The following is a 22,277-nucleotide window of genomic DNA, read 5'->3' on the forward strand; positions in this document are numbered from 1 at the left end:
ATGCATGTCGGTCTCTAGGCAAGCTGAACAGTAGCTTATTCATCCTCGTGCCTAATCACCGCAGTGGGTCCACTTGTTGGGACCCGGGTAGGTAAGTCTTGCTGCCAGAGGTATTCCTGATGATCACCATTTTTACCTAACCTAAACCATATCAACGCAGTGGGCCCCAGGTGGAGCCCCTGTGTGTAAGTACCTGAATACGCTAAGCTAAAGCAGTCACCATCTGCAACTGGTTGTTAGAGCCAGGCACTCTTAGCCCTGTACTGCCGCTATTTCTTGTCCTTTACAGGCACGCAGCTAACGCTCGCCACGCAGCTAACGCGTGACAGGGCACAGGGACAGGCTTTTCAGGACACTTGGCTTTTCGTATCATCACACGGAGCCATCCACCACCACTAAAGGATCAGGCTTAATCGTGAACAACTGAGGCCCAGCGGCGGTGGCTAACAGCACCGGACAAAGGAGCAGCACAACGTGCTAGCGGCAGCTGAAGAGAAGGCCCAGCGCGGCTACTAGCGCCTGGTGGCTAACAACAGCAGCGGCCAGCCATCTTTCGTACAACCCTGGGTAGACGAAAAAGAGCAGACACAGAGATGCCTAAAAAAGTGTAGACGAAGCCAGAAGATGAGGAGAGTGAATACATGTCACGTAGCCAGGTATCTGACCTGATGCAAAAACAGAAGGACATATTTACAGCCCTCCTACAACAGCAGCAGGAGAACTTTAAAGGCTTCATTCAACTTATTATGGATTCCACAAATAAAAGATTTGAGACTGTTATTAAAGATATCCAAGAGTTCAAGGTGAGTCTGTAATTCACCCAAAAAGAGGTGACCTGAAATGTTGCAACGACAAACAAACTGAAAAAGCCAACACAATGCAGGCTGACATTGACAAACTGGAATACCTGGAAGGACAAACCAGAAGAAACAACCTGGTATTTGATGGAGTGGCAGAAGCACCAAGAGAAACATGGGCTGATACAGCAGGAACAATCACAAACATTTTGAAAGAAAAACTTAAACTACAGCACAGGGTAGGAATAGAGAGAGCACACCGTATAGGGAAACCTAGAGAATGTGGCAAACCAAGACCTATAGCTTTTAAACTCCTCAGGTATAGACAGAGACGCCATATTGCAGCGGGCAAAAGCTCTTCATGGCACAAGAATTTATATCAACGAGGACTACACAGACTCCATCAAACAGAAAAGAAAAGAGCTTATGCCAGAGTTGAGAGCAGCAAGAGAAAGAGGAGACATTGCCTACCTACGAAAATTTCATGCAAATACACACTGTTATAAAACAAATTTCATTGTCACAATTGTCTTTATTTTTCAAATGACAAAATAACCAAATATAAGCCACTCAGGCAGATGTGAACAACTCTAAAAACACAAATTCTGCCTTTCATTCATATCTGAATAGTCAGATTACATTGAACAAACTATGAAATACCTTAAATTTACATGAGTTTAAAATTATTTTTGCCTCATGAACATCTTCAACCAGAGTTATAAGTAATGCAAAGTTGTCTGTTATTATTAAAACTTAGAACAAGTGAATTTTGCTATTGTCATTTACAATATCTTTCAGAAAGTAATAGTTTGTGTCACGTCTACAGGTTCATAACGTCAACAGTATTAACATGGTCACTTCGTAGCTTGCTTTCGTAATATTTACTTTTGACTCACAGCCCCGCGTGAAGAATCGCTGTTGTGATGCCAGTTCAGCTTGGAGCTGCTTCACTTGATCAGCACGGTCACTCCCTGTTAGCTTGTCGTATGCGTTAGCATGTTTAGTCTGATAGTGTCTCTTTAGGTTGAAATCTTTAAACAAGACAACCGTCTCTTTACAAATTAGACAAACAAAATTGCCTTGATTTTCAGTGGAGAAGTATTGTAAGTCCGATTTCACTTTAAATCGACGGCCCTCAATTGCAACTTTCCTCGTTTTCTTTGCAGTCGCCATGGCAGAAATGAGCGGAGAGGGATGGTGCTGCCGCCTTTTAGTAATAGGAGGAATTACAGTTTCAAGTTTCATGATTTTTTTTTTTAATTCAGTTTGACAGTGCAGGCGGGCAATAAAAAATACATTATATGACCGAAACTGCGAGCCATATGAAATCTGACCGGGGGCCGGATTTGGCCCGCAGGCCGGACTTTGGACATGACTAATCTATATGGTAATAAAAGATTATGACAATACATGTAATCACAAATAAATGGTACACGTTCTTCTTTGCCAGTTTACTTCAATCATATTGTGGACTAACCAAAATACTGTACAGCCCCAATCCAATTTAACTTACTATACTGTAGCTTTCAGTTTTATCAAGTAGAAATGGCTCAGCCTTTCAGTTGTAGCTCTGGGAATATCCTGGCGAAGACATCTTATTTTCAAACTCCATCTTTCATTGAACAGCTAAAACTCTTTGGATGAATATTGTGGTGATCTGATACATTTGGTACATCTTACCTTGCAAAGTGGACCTTCTATTTCCTAATTTAATAATGCACCTCTCAAAACGTGGAGTAGTAATCCACCTTTGTTAAGTAATCTTTGTTGTGACAGGTCTCTTACTACTTTGACCCATTGTCTGCATGTCATGCGAATATAGTCTCTCAATTTGGTGCTTGGGGGTCCATCCACTGACCTATAGGTGTGTGTGTCCCTTGGATAAAGGTCTTTATGTACTCATTCAAGGCGGCACGGTGACACGCTGGTTACCATGTCCGCCACACAGTTCAGAGGGTGCGGGTTTGATGCCACCCTCCCTGTGTGGAGTTTTTCATGTTCTCCCCGTGCCAGCATTGGGTTTCTCTGTGTCCTGCCGTTTCCTCCCATATTCCAAAAACATGCTTGGTTGGCTGATTAAGCACTCCAAATTGCCCGCGAGTGCGGATGGTTGTTCATCTCTGTTTGCCCTGTGATAGGCTGGCAACCAGTTCAGGGTGTCCCCCACCTACTGCCTGATGACAGCTGGGATAGGCTCCAGCACGCCCGCGACTTCTGTGCGTGCGTGCATGTGTGTGTGTGTGCGTGTGCGAGTGTGTGCATTCACATGGGTGAATGTGAATTATTGTAAAGCTCTTTAAACATCGTAGAGTGTAGATAAAGCACCATGAAAGTGGAGTCCAATTACTATTTACCATTTATATTTGTCTTGCATTTCATTGTCACTTTTCTTTTCCCGCTTCAAGGAAAAGTCACACCACACATTTAGTTCTATTTAAGGTTTTCTGAAAGCTATAATTATCCCTGCTAGGCTAATTAATGTTGTAACTTTGTTGCCACAGACGATCCATTCCTGTGCAGTTTCTGTTGTTAATTTGTTGTCACAGACGAACCATCCCTGTGCTGTTTAGTGAAAGGCAATACAAGAAAACATAACCGATCTAAGCAGATCGTGAACCCGCGAGTTTGTTAGCAGACTCCTAACAGCTGATTTACCGTGGAACAGCTGATTGAGCTGTCAAAGAGATAGCTGCGACCAACATGAGCAATATGGGGCCGAAAAAAAACCTAACCATGTCCACGGAGGAGGTCGAGGACATAAAAAGGTCACTTGACTTCCTTTCGGAAGAAGTTTCTGCTGGAAGGATGCAGCAGAAAACCATCTTGGCACTAGTGGAGGTAAAGAAAGTAAAGGTATGCTCAATGCTGAGAAGGACAAGCGGCTTGCCTACCTTGAAAGTCGGGTAGCGGACATTGAGCAATATACAAGAATAAATGACATTGTCATCACGGGAATAGCAATTAAACCTATATCTTATGCAAGGGCAGTGACGGCAGGTAACGACGGCTGTGAGCAAGATGCAAGCTCAGCCGAGCAACAGGTGGCTGCATTTCTGCAAACTAAAGGAATAACTATGGACTCCAACCAGGTTGAAGCATGTCATCCACTGCCCAGAAGAAACAATATTGACAAGCCAGCAGTCATTCTGAAATTTGTCAACAGGAAGCACAAAGTTGCACTTCTAAAGCAGGGTAAGTTGCTTAAAGGCACAGACATCTACATAAATGAACATTTGACAAAGACCAATGCGGATATTGCAAAGAAAGCACGTCATTTGAGAAGAATGGGAAAAATACAGAGTAGAGTACATGGACCAGAAATTTCAAGATATACATCAAACTAAATGGATCACCAGAAGAGGCCAAGATACTGATGGTGTGGAGTATTGAGGAACTGGAAAAGCTTGAATAAGTATCCTCAATAGAAAATCAACTGGAATGGACTTGGAACTGAATGGAGGTAACAACACAAAACACAAGCATAATGCTCAGGGACTCTACATCAAGCAACAATGGACATGTAATACAGTGGATACAAGAACAGGAACGTTTGATTACAGTGAAAGCAGCACTCTGGACATAGATCAGGACATCGACCCAGATAATAATTTCTTCTCCACCACAAACAACACATGTTATTATTACAGCAATGATCAGTACAATACGGACATCTTAACAAAAGATAAGCTATCTATTATCCATTTCAATAGCCGGAGTCTATATACAAATTTTAGGAGCATTCGGGATTACTTAAACACATTGAAACAAGCATTTAATATAATTACTTTTTCTGAGACCTGGATTACGACTGAGAAGGGAATGCACTTTGAGATGGAAGGCTTTGAATTTATACATACCGTAATTTTCGGACTATAAATCGCTCCGGAGTATAAATTGCACCAGCCATAAAATGCACAATAAAGTGAAAAAAACAACATATATAAGTCGCACCGGAGTATAAGTCGCACTTTTGGGGCAAATTTATTTGTCAAAATCCAACACCAAAAACAGACATAAACCAGCAACAACAGGCTAAACGATACTGTATGCTAACGTGACATATACACAAACGAGAACGGGCCTGACGTAACATTCAGTTATTCAAGGAAGTATTACATAAATAACACGTTTATCAAACCATCTGTGTCACTCCAATTCATTAAATCCATCGATCGTGCTTTATGTAAACAATGCCACGTATGCGCCGCATATGCTAACGTCGGACCCGTTGTAAGTTGGATTTCTAATTATTCCACAGACCCATAGAACAATATATTAAGTATATTTCAAATAACTATCATATTACAACAATATTATTAAACCATCTGTCACTTCAAATCATTAAATCCATCGATCAAATTCCTCGTTCTTTATGTCGACAACGCCTTGCGTGCGCTGCAGAGATCTAGTATATAACTATATTGTAGCATTAACAAAGTACCAGGAAAGACGTAGGTTTGGTAAACGGCTCTTTATTGAACAAAACGAGTTCAACGAGCCAAAAATGAAAAAAATCACATATAAGTCGCTCCTGAGTATAAGTCGTCCCCCCACCCAAACTATGACAAAAACCACGACTTATAGTCAGAAAATTACGGTAACACCATGATAATATTACATGCATTTACTGTTTACTGTACTGAGAGCTCCATAGAATAGCACCGGGCGTGCGTAAAAGCCATGTCCGACCCCCATCCACCGTCCCCGGACAGCCACCTGGCCGAGCGTCAGCCCCCGACTTCCATCCACGGAGGTGGAAGGGAGCTCCATAGAATAGGAGCGTGCGTGCGTAAAAGCCATGTCCGAGCTCCATCCACCGTCCCCGGACAGCCACTCGGCGGGGCGCCGAGCACCTTCTTCCATCCACGGAGGTGAAAGAGAGCTCCCGTCGCGCGCATAAAAGCCATAATAGTTTTTCAAACCTTCTGTGTCACTCCAAATCATTAAATCCTTCAAACTCTTTGTCCTCCGTGTCACTTACAAACAAAGCCGCTAATGATGCTGGTAGTACGTGGGGCCCTTCGTCATCTTCGTCATCCCGTGATCGAATCTTTTGGCCTTTATGTAAACAACCGCTGCGCGGCACGGGTGACGTCACTTGCAGTTCAAATGACAGTAATCCCTTGCTACATCGCGGTTAGTTTTTCATGGTTTCACTACATCGCGGATTTTTGAATTTTGAAAATTTTTGAAAAAAATCACATATAAGTCGCTCCTGAGTATAAGTCTCCCCCCCCACCCAAACAATAACAAAAACCGCGACATAGTCCAAAAATTACGGTACTTGGAACATACAATCCAAACTATTGAAATTCACTGACATAGTATCTTATCAAACAGCGATCATCATATATAGGGCAAAAGCAAAACAACTACCAGAAAATATCCAAAATTTATTTCGGAATCGGGAGGGAGGTTATAAGTTAAGGGGGAATCACAACTTCAAAATCTTAAACATAAGAACAACCTTAAAAAGTTTCTGCATAACTATAACCGGGGTCAAACTATGGAACAATCTAAGTGAGGAACTCAAGCAAAGTCCAAATATCACTCACTTTTTGGTTCTTTTATCACAAACAGGGTATTTTGGTTGTATTACCTGACATGTTTCGGCATGAACTTCCGCCTTCATCAGAGTGTCACTGTTGTAATCGTGACGCGTCTTTATCAGCTGATCGATGAATGAAGGCGTGACTCACCTGTCAGATTTGACAGATGAGTCACGCCCTCTGCTGTCCCTTCACCTCTCCAAAATGCTGCTCCAGGTGGTAGAGAGCATGTAGGCTCCCTCGTCTCTGTTGATGGTCCTCGGGCCTCGTTTACGGATCTCAATGACCTCCCTGATCCAACGCTGATGTTTATTTTCTTCGGTGCGGATGACTCTGGCCTTTTCCCAGTCCATGATGTAGTTTTCTCTTTTACAGTGGTCGGTGATGGCTGACTTGTAGTGTTCCTGTTCTGCTTGCTGTTTTATTGCTCTTGTTTGTCTTATTGCTGTCTCCTTCTCACACTCCTTTTTGTGTTCCATTTTCCTGGTGATGAAATTTCTCCCTGTCTCCCCGATGTATGATTTATCACATGATTTGCATGGTATCTCGTATACCATGCATGGTATCTCGTACCGGCAACTTTGCAAAACTACCGGGAAACTAGGAAGTACTGCCAACTTCACAGGAATTCTGACATACAGATTGGTTATCTGACCTGGATCAAAAGGTGAAACAGTTGGATACTACTGGAGAAGGTCACTGCACCATCTGTTATGATTCTTTTTAAATTGGAATTTGTCAGTGTCAATGTCACCTGCATTTTTTCTAGTTATTATTCAGGACAAAAATAAGTACAGATACAAGTGTATTTCTGCACTACAGTTTGAAGGTAAGTGGTAGTTCTTAATAAAATCATGAACCTGATTCAGGTTTGAGCTTTTACACTCAATAAAGATAAAATCCTTTCTATTTTTCTTTTGCCATAGAAAAATAATTAAGAAACCACCATGTTTTCTTCAATGTCTTGTTTTATTGTCTGGTCCCACTTAAAGTGTATCAAGTGACTAACTGACACACAAAAAAAAACATGGAATGCCTAAAAGAATCTTTTTTGGCAGTCATAGCTATGTAGGTTGAAAGTTTGTGTGTTAATTCAATTATTATGAAAGTCTTTCAAGAATGTTTTGATCAACTCTTAAATTCAACTCTTGTGTTTTTGTTGTCATTGATAGATTGGTCCAAACAAATGTACCTTTAGTTGTACTAGGCATTTTGAATGAACAGGAAACCAAGGAAACAAGGTTGGTCAATTAATTCTTCCCATGGTTGTATTTCTACTGGAGCGAAACAAAGTAATCACAATAGAAGCTTTTTATATTGCGGTTGTATGTGTATGGAGGAATACTATGGGATTGTAGGCATGAGAATTTATCAACTTGCCTAACTTGCGCCAACTGCTTTAAAACACAATATAGAGAGGAGCACTGTTATTCTTCATCATATTCAGCTGGGTTAATTTTTTTCTTACACTCGTGATACTCTTTTGTATATGACACCTTTTAATACATTCATCCATTATCTTAACCTCGCATTCTCACCGCATATGGAAATTGGATGGTACTACCAGAATATCCTTCAGGAAATAAAGACTTTTGCCAGGCATCATAATTGATGAATCAGGTAAATGATCAATAATTCAAAATTATGAGCAATTAATTTTAGAAAGGTGGCACAGTGGTGCACTGGTGAGCATGTCCCCCACACAGTTCAGAGGTGGTGGGTTGGATTCCGGCCTTCCTGTGTGGATTTTGCATGTTCTCCCTGTGCCTGCATGCATTTCCTCTGGGTGCTCTGTTTTTTTCCCCCTCACATCCCAAACACATCCATGAGTGGCTGTTTGAATGTAAGTACAAATGGTGTTTCGTATATGTGTGCCCTGCGATTGGCTGGTGATCAGTTCAGGGTGTCCCCTGCATACTGCCTGAGGTCAGCAGGGATCAGCTCCAACGCGGAGGAGAAGCGGTTCAGAGGATAGATGGGTGGATTGGGTGGATAATGGATGGATGGATGGATGGATGGATGGATGGATGGATGGATGGATGGATATATAATTTTGGAAAAGGTGGGATGATGGTGAAAATGGTTAGCATGTCTGCCTTACAGTCAAGAGCAGTGACGCGCGGTGAGGTTCATGACTGGGGAGGCACTGACGTCACCCTCCCCCGGTAAAATTTCTCCGACACCGAACCGTGTCTCAAAGGTTGGGGAACGCTGGTCTAGAGTAGCTTATTCATTATTTAATTTGAACTATTATAATTGAAACCCCATATCATCAATCTTCACACATAAAAACACTCAATAAAGCACATGGAATCAAAAACTTGTTTTCGATCGTACGTACAACTCCGTTTGAAAAGACATGCTCCAAAGTCCCGTTGTCCGAATCAAACCTTTTAACTCCGGACTTGGTCTTCCTTTACTGATTACCTCCTGCTTCGACCGAAAATCCATATTTGAAAATCGTTTGGCTATGTAATTCTCCATTGTAAAACAAAATGTAAAAAAAAAAAAAAAAAAAAGTAAAACGAAATAAATGGACGACTGCTCCTCAGTTGTTCACTGTAAATTCGAACTGGAGATCACTTATCCTAAAGGTGGGCGCATGAAGCATCCCGGGATCACTAGCACCCGGCACACAAGGTTCTCCAGCCTTATGGCAGCCGTGTGATTACGCAATCCTCAGAGGAGGCAAGGCAGGAAATTGGCTACTCCGAGCGAATCGTCTTTGGTTTTAAAATAACTACAAATATTCTGCAATTTTGGTTCAAAATGATACAAACTACTGAAATTAAAAGGAAAATGACTTCATAATAAAAAATATTGAAAAATGTTTTCCCCCCTTTTCATGATGGCAGGGGAGGCACGGCCTCCCTTGCCTCCTCTGACCGCACGCCACTGGTCAAGGGGTTCTCAATCCTTGGGGGAGGATTGAGAGCTCTCCCCAATGCTTGCATGGGTTTTCCCTAATACTTTTAAGTTTAAGGTGAGTATATGTTAAGCTACTTTAAAATTGGCAGACATGGGCCCCTCAGAGGTCATCGTCACTTGATGGTACGCAAATGCTTCAGAGCCACTGGAGGTAATCGAGCTACATGTCCAAATTTTTCAAGGACCTCTTTGATGACTCTGGACATACTGGATAAATCTCTCACTTTAACTGAGCAGGCAAAATGTGAGCTATCGCTGTATTTTAACCAGAATTTGTGTGAAAGCCTGGTGTGAGTGAGCTTGTTTTAACTTTAACAATAGTTTTAGCAGTCTGCTTTGGAATTTGACTCGTGATTAAATCATGCAAATTGAACCACTTTTCAAAACAGATCTGATTTCCTTTCTGAAATACGGAAATACAGCTTGCCCGAGGTTTCAACAACACTCAAAGAATTATTTTTGTAATAACTTTTTGGACTGGTACTATGTTGGTCTTAATTATGTGTAGTAAGAGAAGGACAAAGCCTAAACATTTTTAAGAATTCATATCCTGTGCATGTGGTCTCGTATCCATGTTTTAATTTCAATTTCCCTGAAGTGCTGTGAGAACAATCGTGTGTGTGAGCGAGTGCGCATCTGTGTGTGTGTGTGTGTGTGTGTGTGTGTGTGTGTGTGTGTGTGTGTGTGTGTGTGTGTGTGTGTGTGTGTGTGTGTGTGTTGGGGGGTCTGGTGTTGGCAGGATTTGTGCAGGAGACGTCCAACAATGTGGTGTGAGAGAAAGGAAGCAGAGCGCACAACCCCCCTTGCCTGGTGTATATTTGGCTGGACACTTTAACATTGCGCAACACAGCATTCTCCAAAAAACCAAAACTTTAACCAAAGCTAATTTTGGCTTGCAGCGGAAGAAAAAAAAAAAATCGACACTCGAAAATCAAGGCCCTCTATATACCAAAAACAAAACAAAGATCTTGTCTCAATTTACTTAGTTTGAAACCGAGGCCTGTTCAAGACAAAACTACTATTCTGTTGTGCTGATGGCAACAGGCAGTTAAAGAAGGCATGGGTACCATATTGCAGCATCTCAACAGCAAATAACAGTGTTGTATGTTGTACAGAAATTGGCAAATAGCTCAATTCTTCAGCAGCAAATCATAATTGGTCACCCTGGTATTTTACTGAATATTTGTTTGACCAATTGATTCTCGAATATCTGAAAGCTCCTGCTGAGCAATTATCCTGTGGTCTGGGCTGGTGTGAAGACTGTTTTTTTCTGTCCCAATCTGCTCAGAAAATAATAATTGTCAGTGTTAAATGTGTTCCATATTTTGGATATAAAGTTATCATGTGTGGCTGAGCCACAAACCCTATCATTGTGACATCTAATGGAACAATAACCAATTCGGAAGTGACCCGAAGCTTTGTTACAATTGGGGAAGCAATTGGTTGTATTTAACAATTGTTTTCGTCATGTACCACATATAAGCTTTTTTGTTCGTCACGTTTGAATATGTTAAACATTTTTAACATGTATGTATGTGTTTGCCGGTAATGTGTACTCATGCTGACTGACGCATGTTTAATATGAAATATGTGAAATAATCTAATGAATTATAATTTAACAATACAAGTTTAACAATAGAATGTGTGGTGTTATCACCTTACTTATGCTTATTTTGGTCATAAATGCAACATATATTAGTCACGTCATCTCTTGAGCTCCATATACCCAAGTGCTCATTTGCGAGACTGAGACACTGAATGCCAGACAAAATCGAAAGATGCCAGACAATTGTGATCACACAGAAAGATAATAAATAAATGGAACCTGACTGAAATATTTGTGAGCTCGTTGAGAGTCTCACAGATGGATGGAAGTTCTCACTCATGTTGTGCGCGAGGTGCATTCAATGACCACTCAAACAGTCGGAAAACTAATATATTGCACCAAAAAGTAATGACAAGTACGTGAGCGCATTGCAATAATTTATTAGTCTGCCTTTTTGTGTGCTTTCACGGGGGTATTTTTAACAAGTGTAGAAAATTAGAACATGTTTCCCCTCCCCAAGCAAAGTTAGGAGGTCAAGAATAAAGTGACAATTATTGTTTGTTATAAAAGTTTGAAAAAGCAAAAATAAAAGTTATTTTGGTTTTTTGTATGTTTTACACAGACCAGAAGGGGAAACAGTGTGACTATCTGGCACACATTATTTGCTCTTACATTGTTTCCTATGGAAAACATTGCTTCTACTTACAAACAATTCTACTTACAGACCTGATATTGGAACCAATTAAGTTCATAAGTAGCAGTACCACTGTGTATAGGTGGGAAATTAGTGTCTTTTTATCATACGAATTATATAATGCTCCCGCATATATAGTAATTGATTATTATTACATATGCATTTCAAAAAAAGAATTTAACCCAAAATTTGCAGCCCCCCTAAAAACAAAAAACAACAACAATTCTTTTCATTGAAAAAAACAACCCTGCAAATATTGTAATCTGAATCTGGTGCCAAACCATAATATTGCGGGAGTCCACTGTACGAATATACTATTGTACGTAATGCCATTTATGTTGTACCTCATCTGACTGCATTTTCCTGCAGTATAAATCAGGAGCTTTTAAGTGTCACTTTAGTGTAACAGTACATTTTTGCACTGCCACTCTTGCAGTTCCCAAAGTCAATGTATTCAGTCAAATGCATCATTGCTAAGTTATTTTCATATGTCAAAATACTTTGAATTGGAACAAAACCAATGTGTTTTAGCTTGATATCTAGGACGTCATCATTTTTTCCCTTTTTATTGTAAGTTGCATTTGACTAGAAATGAAAAGGAAACTTGTTAGGGATGTTCTGACTCTAACTTATTTTGCAAGAACCACACGGGAGACAGTATGCCCTTTGAACACTTGCAAGTGGAGAATTTGTTCGTTACTGTAGATACAGCAATGTCCGAACAAAGTCTGCCATTGCATTCATGCAAGAGGGTATTTATTGAGAGAAGAAGGGTGGGGGTGAGAGTGGCCAAGGTGGGGGTGACAATTTACATGTGTGGTGGCCAAGGTGGGGGTGACAATTTACATGTGTGGTGGTCACCTCAGCAAATGGTTAACCACTTCAGAGGGTCCCAGTTTATTGTTTTACGAGGTCGTGGAAATAAAACCTAGTGGAGCCTTCCAGATGACTAACTAAACAACACACCATTTGGAAAGTGGCAACAACTGAATGGTTAAACTTTTCAGAGTCAAGGAAAGGTTAAAACAAAGTTCATCATTCTAGTCTACATCCCAACATAATCATACGATCAAGATAGTTCATAAACCCTAACAAAACTTGTGAAACTTTTTTTTTTTTTTTGCCAGAAACCATTGCTCCACTTCATCTGACAGCTCACTTTCGCTTCTTGCTGGCCATATTCCAGTGTGTGTCTCCATGGGCAGTGTGGAAATTCCAGTGCATGTTTTAGGTTCGGCTTGATGGAAAAAAGCATGGGCTCCGGGAAAAAAAAACACTCACTGCTCAGTATAAAACAGGAGGAGATTGTCAGAAGCCTCCCAGTCCTTTCTTGACAAGTTGAGCTCTTGTGAGGATATTGATAAAGAAACATGGCTTTGGCTGTCAACAGCTTTGCACTCCTGCTGGTTGTTGTGGCTGGATTTTGCATACATCCCTATCGAGGTGAGTTCAAGTGTGAAAATAAGATCGGATATTGTTTTTGTTTTTTCCTAATGTAGTCCAAATCTTCATTTCAGCTCACAACTTTTCTGGTCGTTGCTCATGTCACAACACAATCAAATTCATCAAAGGCAATATGTCTGATTTTCAAGTTCTTGAAAAGAGACCCGGATGTGATAAAACAGAACTGATGTAAGTGAATCTATGAAGCTCGTTCTCTCGTTTGTTGTGCTGTGCTGACTTTGACTCCAGTTTTAATTTGTGTTTTTTTTTTTTCAGTGTCACTATGATCAGGCCAGACAATGCCACTGAAAGAGTTTGCTTAAACACAGACAGAAAGCTGGCCAGAGCTTTTTATAGGTGCTGGGACAGGTAAGATCATACACATAGTAACGCGAACTTTAGTGTTAACTTTTTGATAGATACACATTCCACACATGACATCATCTGAGCCTCTGAAACATAAAATGCATCTGAGATCCCAAAAGAATCTTCCAGAAACAGCATGCACACACACCCACACACAGGCACGCACGCACACACACACGCAGCTTTAACAAGGAGCTGGGAAAACAAAGGCACACTAAACGGCTCCAGATGTTTTGTATTAGGACTTTGGCCAATACCCAACATTCCCCCATCATTTTTTCAAGGATAAACAAAGCTGAGAACCGGAAGATGGAGTGCATGGAAAGGAAAAGAAAAGCAGAGTGAATGTAATGTGCAGCAGATCTTCAAGAAAGGAACTGCACCAGAGTTCCTGAATTCATGTGTGAAGGCAACGGCATACAAGCCCAAGAATGTTGAGAAAAGAGTTTGGAAAAAAGAGACAGGGCGGGGATACAATGCAATGTAAAATCCGACGGTATATGCACAAATATGTTTAGGTTTTATAATTGCAAGTCTGTGTAAAGTCCACTGTTGATATCTAATCACATTTTAATGTATATTATTTATCGGAGTTTATTTATTTTTGTATAAATGTTATTTCCTTATTGTCAAAAACTGAATAAAATTGATTTGGATAAAACTATGTATATTCCACTCTGAGATAAATCCTCTGTGAGAGTGTAAATTAAGGACTATGACGAATCTGTATTCATCTGGCATATTTTAACTATCCTAATGACTCCTGTGGCTCAACAGCGCTCTTGCTAAATAATATAAATAATAATTATTCTGTAGGCACATCTGGCACTTGAAGATGTTGAAATGACTTTGTATAAATTATTGTTCAAATAGAAGAATGCTTTCTCTTCAGTGGGAGGCCAACTTGCATAGGTGCAGTTTAAAGATGCTCTGGAGAAAATCTTTTTGTAGCTGCAAGCTGGACGAGACATATTTCTGAAGCATCTCATCAGACTGTTGACAGAAATAAGACTTAGGAGAGACCGGGTATGCTTTTAACATGAGAATTGTAATACAGTGGAGCCTCGGTTTTCAACCACAATCCGTTCCAGAAGGCTGTTCGAGAAGTGAATCGTTCGAATTCAGAATCGTGTTTTCCCATTACAAATAGAAAAATACGTAATCCGTTCCAAGGAAAAAAAAAAACAAAAAAAACGCCTTTTTTAAGCATTTTTTCATTTGCGGATTTTTGTCCGATTGTGCAACTCCAGCGCACCGCCGAACGCGCAACCGTAGCACGTCGTCGACCGCGCAACTGCACCGCGCTGGTCGCATTATTGTGACAGAGCGGGTCGCTGAAATTTAGAAAATATTTCTAAAGTCCTGATGTACTTTCCAAAATTTAAGTGGACCTCAGTGCGCAGGGAGCTTAATTTGGTCCGATCACGCAACCGCAGCGCGCCGGGCGCTCACCGTCGCATTGCTTTAGGAGCGTCTTTGTGTTTTAGGATGGCTTTACTGCTCCCACTTGCTTCCTTTGGAGGCATGATTAGAGTGGATGCAATCCTCAGAGTAACGAGAATGTAATAATGAACGGAGTCAGTTAGTTGGCATGCGGGTCCTATCGGCTCATCTCGCGTGGTTCGACAACCGAATTTCGTCCGTCATCCGAAGAAAGAAAATCTCGAATTTTTTTGTTCGAAGACCGATTTGTTCGAGAACCGGGACGTTCGAAAAGCAAGGCTCCACTGTACCACCAATTCCACCAATCAGGGATAAGATAGAAGACATAAAATAATTTCAGTATTTGCCCACTTCCTCCTGGTGGAAGGATAATATCAAGGTTGGAAACAGCTGCATGCAGATTTTACACAGAATAAAAAAATGAATTTGAGGTATATCTTGGGTCCCTCTTGAAAACGAGATGCTGCATCTCAATGGGGATACCCTTAATAAATAAATTGTAATTAAGTATAAGAGTATTTTCTAGACAAGACTATATTTTGTCTACTATTGCAGGTATGGCTGAAGGAGGAATCAAACCCACAAACTCCGCACTGTGAGGCGAATGTGCTAACCAGTACAGCTCCGTGCTGCCCTCCTAGCATTTTATTTTTACGAATACGAATCTGCACTGTGGGCAGAGCAAACCACTGAAAACATGTCAAGGCAGCAAACAATGGCAAATTATCGCTACTCAAAATCTGATGATGCTCATAAGCTACCACAGTTTGTTTTGATTTGTTGAATAAGATCATCAGTCCAACCTTTTTTTTAATCATTGTTTTGGTTTCCTTTCTGCTGGCCTTGTCCTGCCAATCAGAAAGAACACGGGGAAATATCGCACACTCTGCTTGCAGGTAGTTGACTTGCAGTAAACTTCAAGCAGACGGTATATTTTATATTATGCCACGATAATAAACAGGTAGTTGGTAGATAGAAAAGCTCAAATAAAGCTGTAAGATAGAAAAGCTCCAACAAATCATAATATGACTGTTAATGTAAAATGTAAAATGTCACCGCTGTACCAAATAATTCAACTAAATAAAGTAAATTTAATCTATCGACACTCACTTAATCTGCACAGCCAGAGAGTGTAGATACTTTCAAGTTGACTAAAAAAAGCCTGTAAGGTTTAAGATTTCTGATAAGATGACAACTTTCTGTTATATTTCGGCTGCCAAGTTTAAGACCCGCTAATTCAAGTATTAGGGTGGGGAAATAGGTAGTTCTGAGGTGGGTTAGGTTTGCAAACCTGAAGTCGACAAGCTGGTTGATAGTGCATGTCTAGCCAAATCACATTTATTTATCACAGGGATGTCCATGAGCCAAGCTGTGCAATCGGTGTTACATGGGATTGGATTGATAAACACCCACAGAAGCTGTCAGTCCAGAAAGTTAAGTCACAAAAGTTGTGTATAGCAAGTTAGAGTGGCCAAATGTCAAGCAACTAAATTCCATTAGCGTGTGTCACAACAGAGACATGGTAGGAAACTAACAACAATACGTGAGGAAGTTAGTCAAGTGTACAGTGTCCTGGTGTTAATGTACAAGCACAGTGAGGACGGACGTTCCTATCCAAGAGGGAAGCACAGGCCATTACACCAATCCTGGGATTCTGATTGACCATACATGCCAAAGGGGAGTCTGTCAGTGTCCCCTGGGCAGATGATGGGTTCCAATGGCGCTGCAACCAGCCAACCAGAAAGGGCTTAATTGTGGTGATTAAGACAGGAACAGTGCGAATGTTTTTGGCTATGGAATATCCACCTTCTTATGTTCTTTGGAAACCTCATTAAATTGGTGAGACCATATCTAAGTCTGCAGTTTCTTAAGTTGCAAACATGAGAGTAATGGCTGGTGATGACATAATCCATTCCGTATTCATTTTAACTGCCTCTATTATGCCTCTATTTGCTATCTATTCCTCTATTCACTAGCTAAACACCAGAGCACAGCAAATGAACTGGAATCCTACTATTTATTTTCTGATTTATGTTCGACTGTGGAACTTTTGTGTTAAACGTCACGTCATCTGCATGGAAAAGTACATGGGAACGTTACTGTCTTCTGAGCTGTGAATGCTGTAATGTATATTCCTTTAGAGAGGCTGCTACCTACTGGACGTCATGTGAACATGACTGCAACGTTTTCTTTGTTTTTTTTTTTTGGGGGGGGGGGATTTCTTTGTTAAATGATGGCCAAGAAAAAATATAGGTTATGCTATGGTAAATTTGGAGGGTTTCTAAGTTACTTTCTACTAAATGGAGCCAATTTAGTTACTTTTACTAACTTATTTACTTCAAACCAATTCACAAATAAATGTATTTTATTCTTTTTGTCAAAAGACAATTCCTTATACCGTAATTTTCGGACTATAAGTCACGTTTTTTGTCATAGTTTGGGTGGGGGGAGGGGGGGCCGACTTATACTCAGGAGCGACATATATGTGATTTTTTTTCACAAATTTTCAACATTCAAAAATCCGCGATGTAGTGAAACCGCGAAAAATGAACCCCGATGTAGCAACATCATCAGCGGTTGATTACATAAAGGACAAAGGATTCGATCACGGGATGACGAAGATGATGAAGGGCCCCACATACTACCGGCATCATTAGCGGCTTTGTTTGTAAGTGACACGGAGGACGAAGAGTTTGAAGGATTTAATGATTTGGAGTGACACAGAAGGTTTGAAAAACTATTATGGCTTTTACGCACGCCAGATCCTTCTCGACGGGAGCTCTCTTTCACCTCCGTGGATGGAAGTCGGGGGCCGGCCCTTGGCTGGGTGGCTGTCCGGGGACGGTGGATGGGGCTCGAACATGGCTTTTACGCACGCCCGGTCATATTCTACAGAGCTTTCTTTCACCTCCGTGGCTGGAAGTTCAGTAGTTGTTGGCTCGTTGAACTCTTGTTTTGTTAAATAAAGAGCCATTTACCAAACCCACGTCTTTCCTGGTACTTTGTTAACGCTACAATATAGTTATATACTAAATCTGTGCGGAGCGCGTGCGCGGCGTTGACATGAAGGAGGAGGAATTTGATCGATGGATTTAATGATTTGCAGTGACAGATGGTTTGATAATATTGTTTTAATATGATAGTTATTTGAAATATACTTTATGTATCGTTATATGGGTCTGTGGAATAATTAGAAATGCAACTTACAAAGGGTCCGACGTGAGCATATGCGGCGCATACGCGGCATTGTTTACATAAAGCACGATCGATGGATTTAATGAATTGGAGTGTCACAGATGGTTTGATAAATGTGTTATTTATGTAATAGTTACTTGAATAACTCTGAATGTTACGTCAGGCCCGTTCTCAGCTCCTCGTTTGGGTATATGTCACGTTAGCATATCGTATCGTTTAGCCTGTTTTGTTTTTGGTGTTGGATTTTGACAAATACATTTGCCCCAAAAGTGCGACTTATACTCCGGTGCGACTTATATATGTTTTTTTTTTCACTTTATTGTGCATTTTATGGCTGGTGCGACTTATACTCCGGAGCGATTTATAGTCCAAAAATTACGGTAATCAAAGCTAATTTGTTGTTTAATACATTGATGTCTATTTACTTTAACTTACATAAATAAGGTGTTTTCTAAAGTTGGTAATTGGGGCAAATTTACTCAAATCTGGAACCCTTTTCGATATTGGATGTAGATCACATGGGCTATGCTACTCAATGAAAAATGCATCATCTTTTCTTTGCCTTCTAAAATAACACAATGGGACCTTTTCCCAGGTTACAATCCATGTAAAGTTGTCCAAGAAATTTGTTAAGAATTAGCCATACTTTTTTTTCCCCCACAGTCGGTACCATTGACAAAGAATTCCAATAAGAAATCACATATGGAACAGATAAAGATTTTCTTTGGATGGACATATGCACAGTATATAAGCCTCTTCGGCCACTGTTGTTACAGCAGCTTAGAAGAAGAAGCAGCAACATTTTCTGGTTGTAAAACAAATAAATCTCCAGGAAAATAAATCATAAATATATATTGTTTCCAGAGGTCGCATATTGTTTCCCGACTCGTTATATAAACACATAATAGATGATCATATTCCCCTCCGTGAGTCGTCACCTTATCGTGGTGGAGGGGTTTGCGTGCCCTTATGATCCTAGGAGCCATGTTGTCTGGGGCTTCATGCCCCTGGTAGGGTCACCCATGGCAAAAGGGTCCTAGGTGAGGGGCCAGACAAAGCACGGCTCAGAAGACCCCTTATGATGAAAAAGATATATGGATTTCGTTTTCCCTCGCCCGGACGCGGGTCACCGGGGCCCCTCTCTGGAGCCAGGCCTGGAGGTGGGGCTCGAAGGCAAGCGCCTGGTGGCCGGGCCTTCGCTCATGGGGTCCGGTCGGGCATAGCCCGAAAAGAAGACGTGGGTCCCCCTTCCAATGGGCTCACCGCCTATAGGAGGGGCCAAAGGGGTCGGGTGCATAGTGAGCTGGGCGGCGGCCAAAGGCGGGGACCTTGGCGGTCTGATCCCCGGCTGCAGAGGCTGGCTCTAGGGACATGGAATGTCACCTCTCTGGCTGGAAAGGAGCCCGACCTGGTGTGTGAGGCAGAAAGGTTCCGACTAGACGTAGTCGGACTTGCCTCCACGCATAGTTTGGGCTCTGGTACAAGCCCTCTCGAGAGGGGCTGGACTCTCTTCCACTCTGGAGTTGCCCACGGTGAGAGGCGTCGAGCAGGTGTTGGCATACTTATTGGCCCCTGGCTGGGCGCCTGCACATTGGGGTTCACCCCGGTAAGCGAGTACCCACCCTTCTTAGAATCCCTGGAGGAAGTGCTGGAGAGCGCTCCTTCTGGGGACTCCATCGTTCTACTGGGTGACTTCAATGCTCACGTGGGCAATGACAGTGAGACCTGGAAGGGCGTGATTGGGAGGAACGGCCCCCCCGATCTGAACCCGAGCGGTGTTCTATTATTGGACTTCTGTGCTCGACACAGATTTTCTATAATGAACACCATGTTCAAGCATAAGGGTGTCCATGTGTGCACTTGGCACCAGGACACCCTGGGCCGCAGTTCGTTGATCGACCTTGTAGTCGTGTCATTGGATTTGCGGCCGCATGTTTTGGACACTCGGGTAAAGAGAGGGGCGGAGCTGTCAACTGATCACCACCTGGTGGTGGGTTGGCTCCGATGCTGGGGGAAGATGCCGGTCCGACCGGGCAGACCCAAACGCTCTGTGAGGGTCTGCTGGGAACGTCTGGCAGAATCCCCTGTCAGGAAGAGCTTCAACTCCCACCTCCGGCAGAGCTTTTCCCACGTCCCGGGGGAGGCGAGGGACATTGAGTCCGAGTGGACCTTGTTCCGCGCCTCCATTGTTGAGGCAGCCGACCGGAGCTGTGGCCGTAAGGTTGTTGGTGCCTGTCGTGGCGGCAATCCCCGAACCCGCTGGTGGACACCGGCGGTAAGGGATGCCGTCAAGCTGAAGAAGGAGTCCTATAGGGTCTTTTTGGCCTGCGGGACTCCGGAGGCAGCTGACAGGTACCGGATGGCCAAGCGGAACGCGGCTTCGGTGGTTGCTGAGGCAAAAACTCGGGCGTGGGAGGAGTTTGGCGAGGCCATGGAGAATGACTTCCGGACGGCTTCGAGGAAATTCTGGTCCACCATCCGGCGTCTCAGGAGGGGAAGGCAGTGCACGGTCAACACTGTTTACAGTGGAGATGGTGTGCTGCTGACCTCGACTCGGGATGTCGTGAGTCGGTGGGGGGAATACTTCGAAGACCTCCTCAATTCCACCAACACGCCTTCCTTTGTGGAAGCAGGGCCTGGGGACTCTGAGGCGGACTCTCCAATCTCGGAGGTCGAAGTCACTGAGGTAGTTAAAAAACTAATTGGTGGCAAGGCCCCGGGGGTGGATGAGATCCGCCTGGAGTTCTTAAAGGCTCTGGATGTTGTGGGGCTGTCTTGGCTGACACGCCTCTACAGCATTGCGTGGACATCGGGGACGGTGCCTCTGGATTGGCAGACTGGGGTGGTGGTTCCCCTCTTTAAGAAGGGGGACCGGAGGGTGTGTTCCAATTACAGGGGAATCACACTCCTCAGCCTCCCTGGTAAGGTCTATTCAGGGGTGCTGGAGAGGAGGATCCGTCGGGAGGTCGAACCTCGGATTCAGGAGGAGCAGTGTGGCTTTCGTCCTGGCCGTGGAACAGTGGACCAGCTCTACACCCTCGGCAGGATCCTCGAGGGTGCATGGGAGTTCGCCCAACCAGTCCACATCTGCTTTGTGGATTTGGAGAAGGCGTTCGACCGTGTCCCTCGGGAGGTTCTCTGGAGGGTGCTTCGGGAGTACGGGGTGCCGAGCCAACTGATAAGGGCGGTTCGGTCCCTGTATCACCGATGCCAGAGTTTGGTCCGCATTTCCGGCAGTAAGTCGGATTCGTTCCCAGTGAGGGTTGGACTCCGCCAAGGCTGCCCTTTGTCCCTGATTCTGTTCATAATTTTTATGGACAGAATTACTAGGCGCAGCCGAGGCGTTGAGGGGGTCCGGTTTGGGGACCTCAGCATCGCGTCTCTGCTTTTTGCAGATGACGTGGTGCTGTTGGCTTCTTCAGTCCGTGATCTCCAGCTCTCACTGGAGCCGTTCGCAGCCGAGTGTGAAGCGGTCGGGATGAGGGTCAGCACCTCCAAATCCGAGTCCATGGTCCTCGGTCGGAAAAGGGTGGAATACCCTCTCCGGATCGGGGATGAGATCCTGCCCCAAGTGGAGGAGTTCAAGTATCTTGGGGTCTTGTTCACGAGTGAGGGCAGGATGGAGCGTGAGATCGACAGGCGGATCGGTGCAGCGTCGGCAGTAATGCGGACTCTGTACCGGTCCGTCGTGGTGAAGAGAGAGCTGAGCCAAATGGCAAAGCTCTCGATTTACCGGTCGATCTACGCTCCTACCCTCACCTATGGTCACGAGCTATGGGTCGTGACCGAAAGAATGAGGTCCAGGATACAAGCGGCTGAAATGAGTTTCCTCCGCAGGATGTCCGGGCTCTCCCTTAGAGATAGGGTGAGAAGCTCGGTCATCCGGGAGAGACTCGGAGTAGAGCCGGTGCTCCTCCATGTTGAGAGGAGCCAGATGAGGTGGCTCGGGCATCTTATCAGGATGCCTCCTGGACGTCTCCCCGGGGAGGTGTTCCGGGCATGTCCCACCGGTAGGAGACCCCGGGGACGACCCAGGACGCGCTGGAGAGACTACATCTCTTGGCTGGCCTGGGAACGCCTTGGGATCCCCCGGGATGAGCTGTAGGAAGTGGCTGGGGAGAGGGAGGGAGGTCTGGGAGTCCCTCCTAAAGCTGCTGCCCCCGCGACCCGACCCCGGATAAGCGGAAGAAGATGAAGGTGAAGATGAAGATGATCATATTGTTGCTATCCTATGAAAAAAAAATCCATTATTCATTTTTCTCTTGTAGGATTAAAAAAAAAACGATTAGGGGAACCTTAAACCTGTGTAAATATAT

General features: G+C 43.2%; 2 protein-coding genes and 1 pseudogene across 2 annotated transcripts in view; all 3 read left to right on the plus strand.

The window, feature by feature from the left end:
• LOC147056275 (ribosomal protein S6 kinase beta-2-like) overlaps positions 1–2,828 on the plus strand; it is a 42,952-nt gene extending 40,124 nt beyond the window's left edge. The window contains exon 17 of the mRNA XM_085913178.1: positions 290–2,828. Within this exon, the coding sequence (XP_085769304.1) occupies positions 290–301 (12 nt within the window). The 3' untranslated portion in view covers positions 302–2,828. The remainder of the gene's footprint in view (positions 1–289) is intronic.
• A 331-nt stretch (positions 2,829–3,159) lies between these two features.
• The window catches only part of LOC147056276 (uncharacterized), a 61,313-nt pseudogene continuing 42,195 nt past the window's right edge, over positions 3,160–22,277 (plus strand).
• LOC147056277 (uncharacterized) lies at positions 12,729–13,987 on the plus strand. Its single transcript, XM_085913179.1, has 4 exons — positions 12,729–12,957; positions 13,032–13,146; positions 13,234–13,326; positions 13,608–13,987. Exons 1-4 carry the CDS (start codon positions 12,885–12,887, stop codon positions 13,666–13,668), a joined length of 342 nt encoding a protein of 113 aa, XP_085769305.1. The 5' UTR covers positions 12,729–12,884; the 3' UTR covers positions 13,669–13,987.

The sequence above is a fragment of the Syngnathus leptorhynchus genome, chromosome 5, assembly GCF_054491065.1.
Source record: "Syngnathus leptorhynchus isolate UIUO chromosome 5, UIUO_Slep, whole genome shotgun sequence".
In the NCBI taxonomy this organism is placed as follows: domain Eukaryota; kingdom Metazoa; phylum Chordata; class Actinopteri; order Syngnathiformes; family Syngnathidae; genus Syngnathus; species Syngnathus leptorhynchus.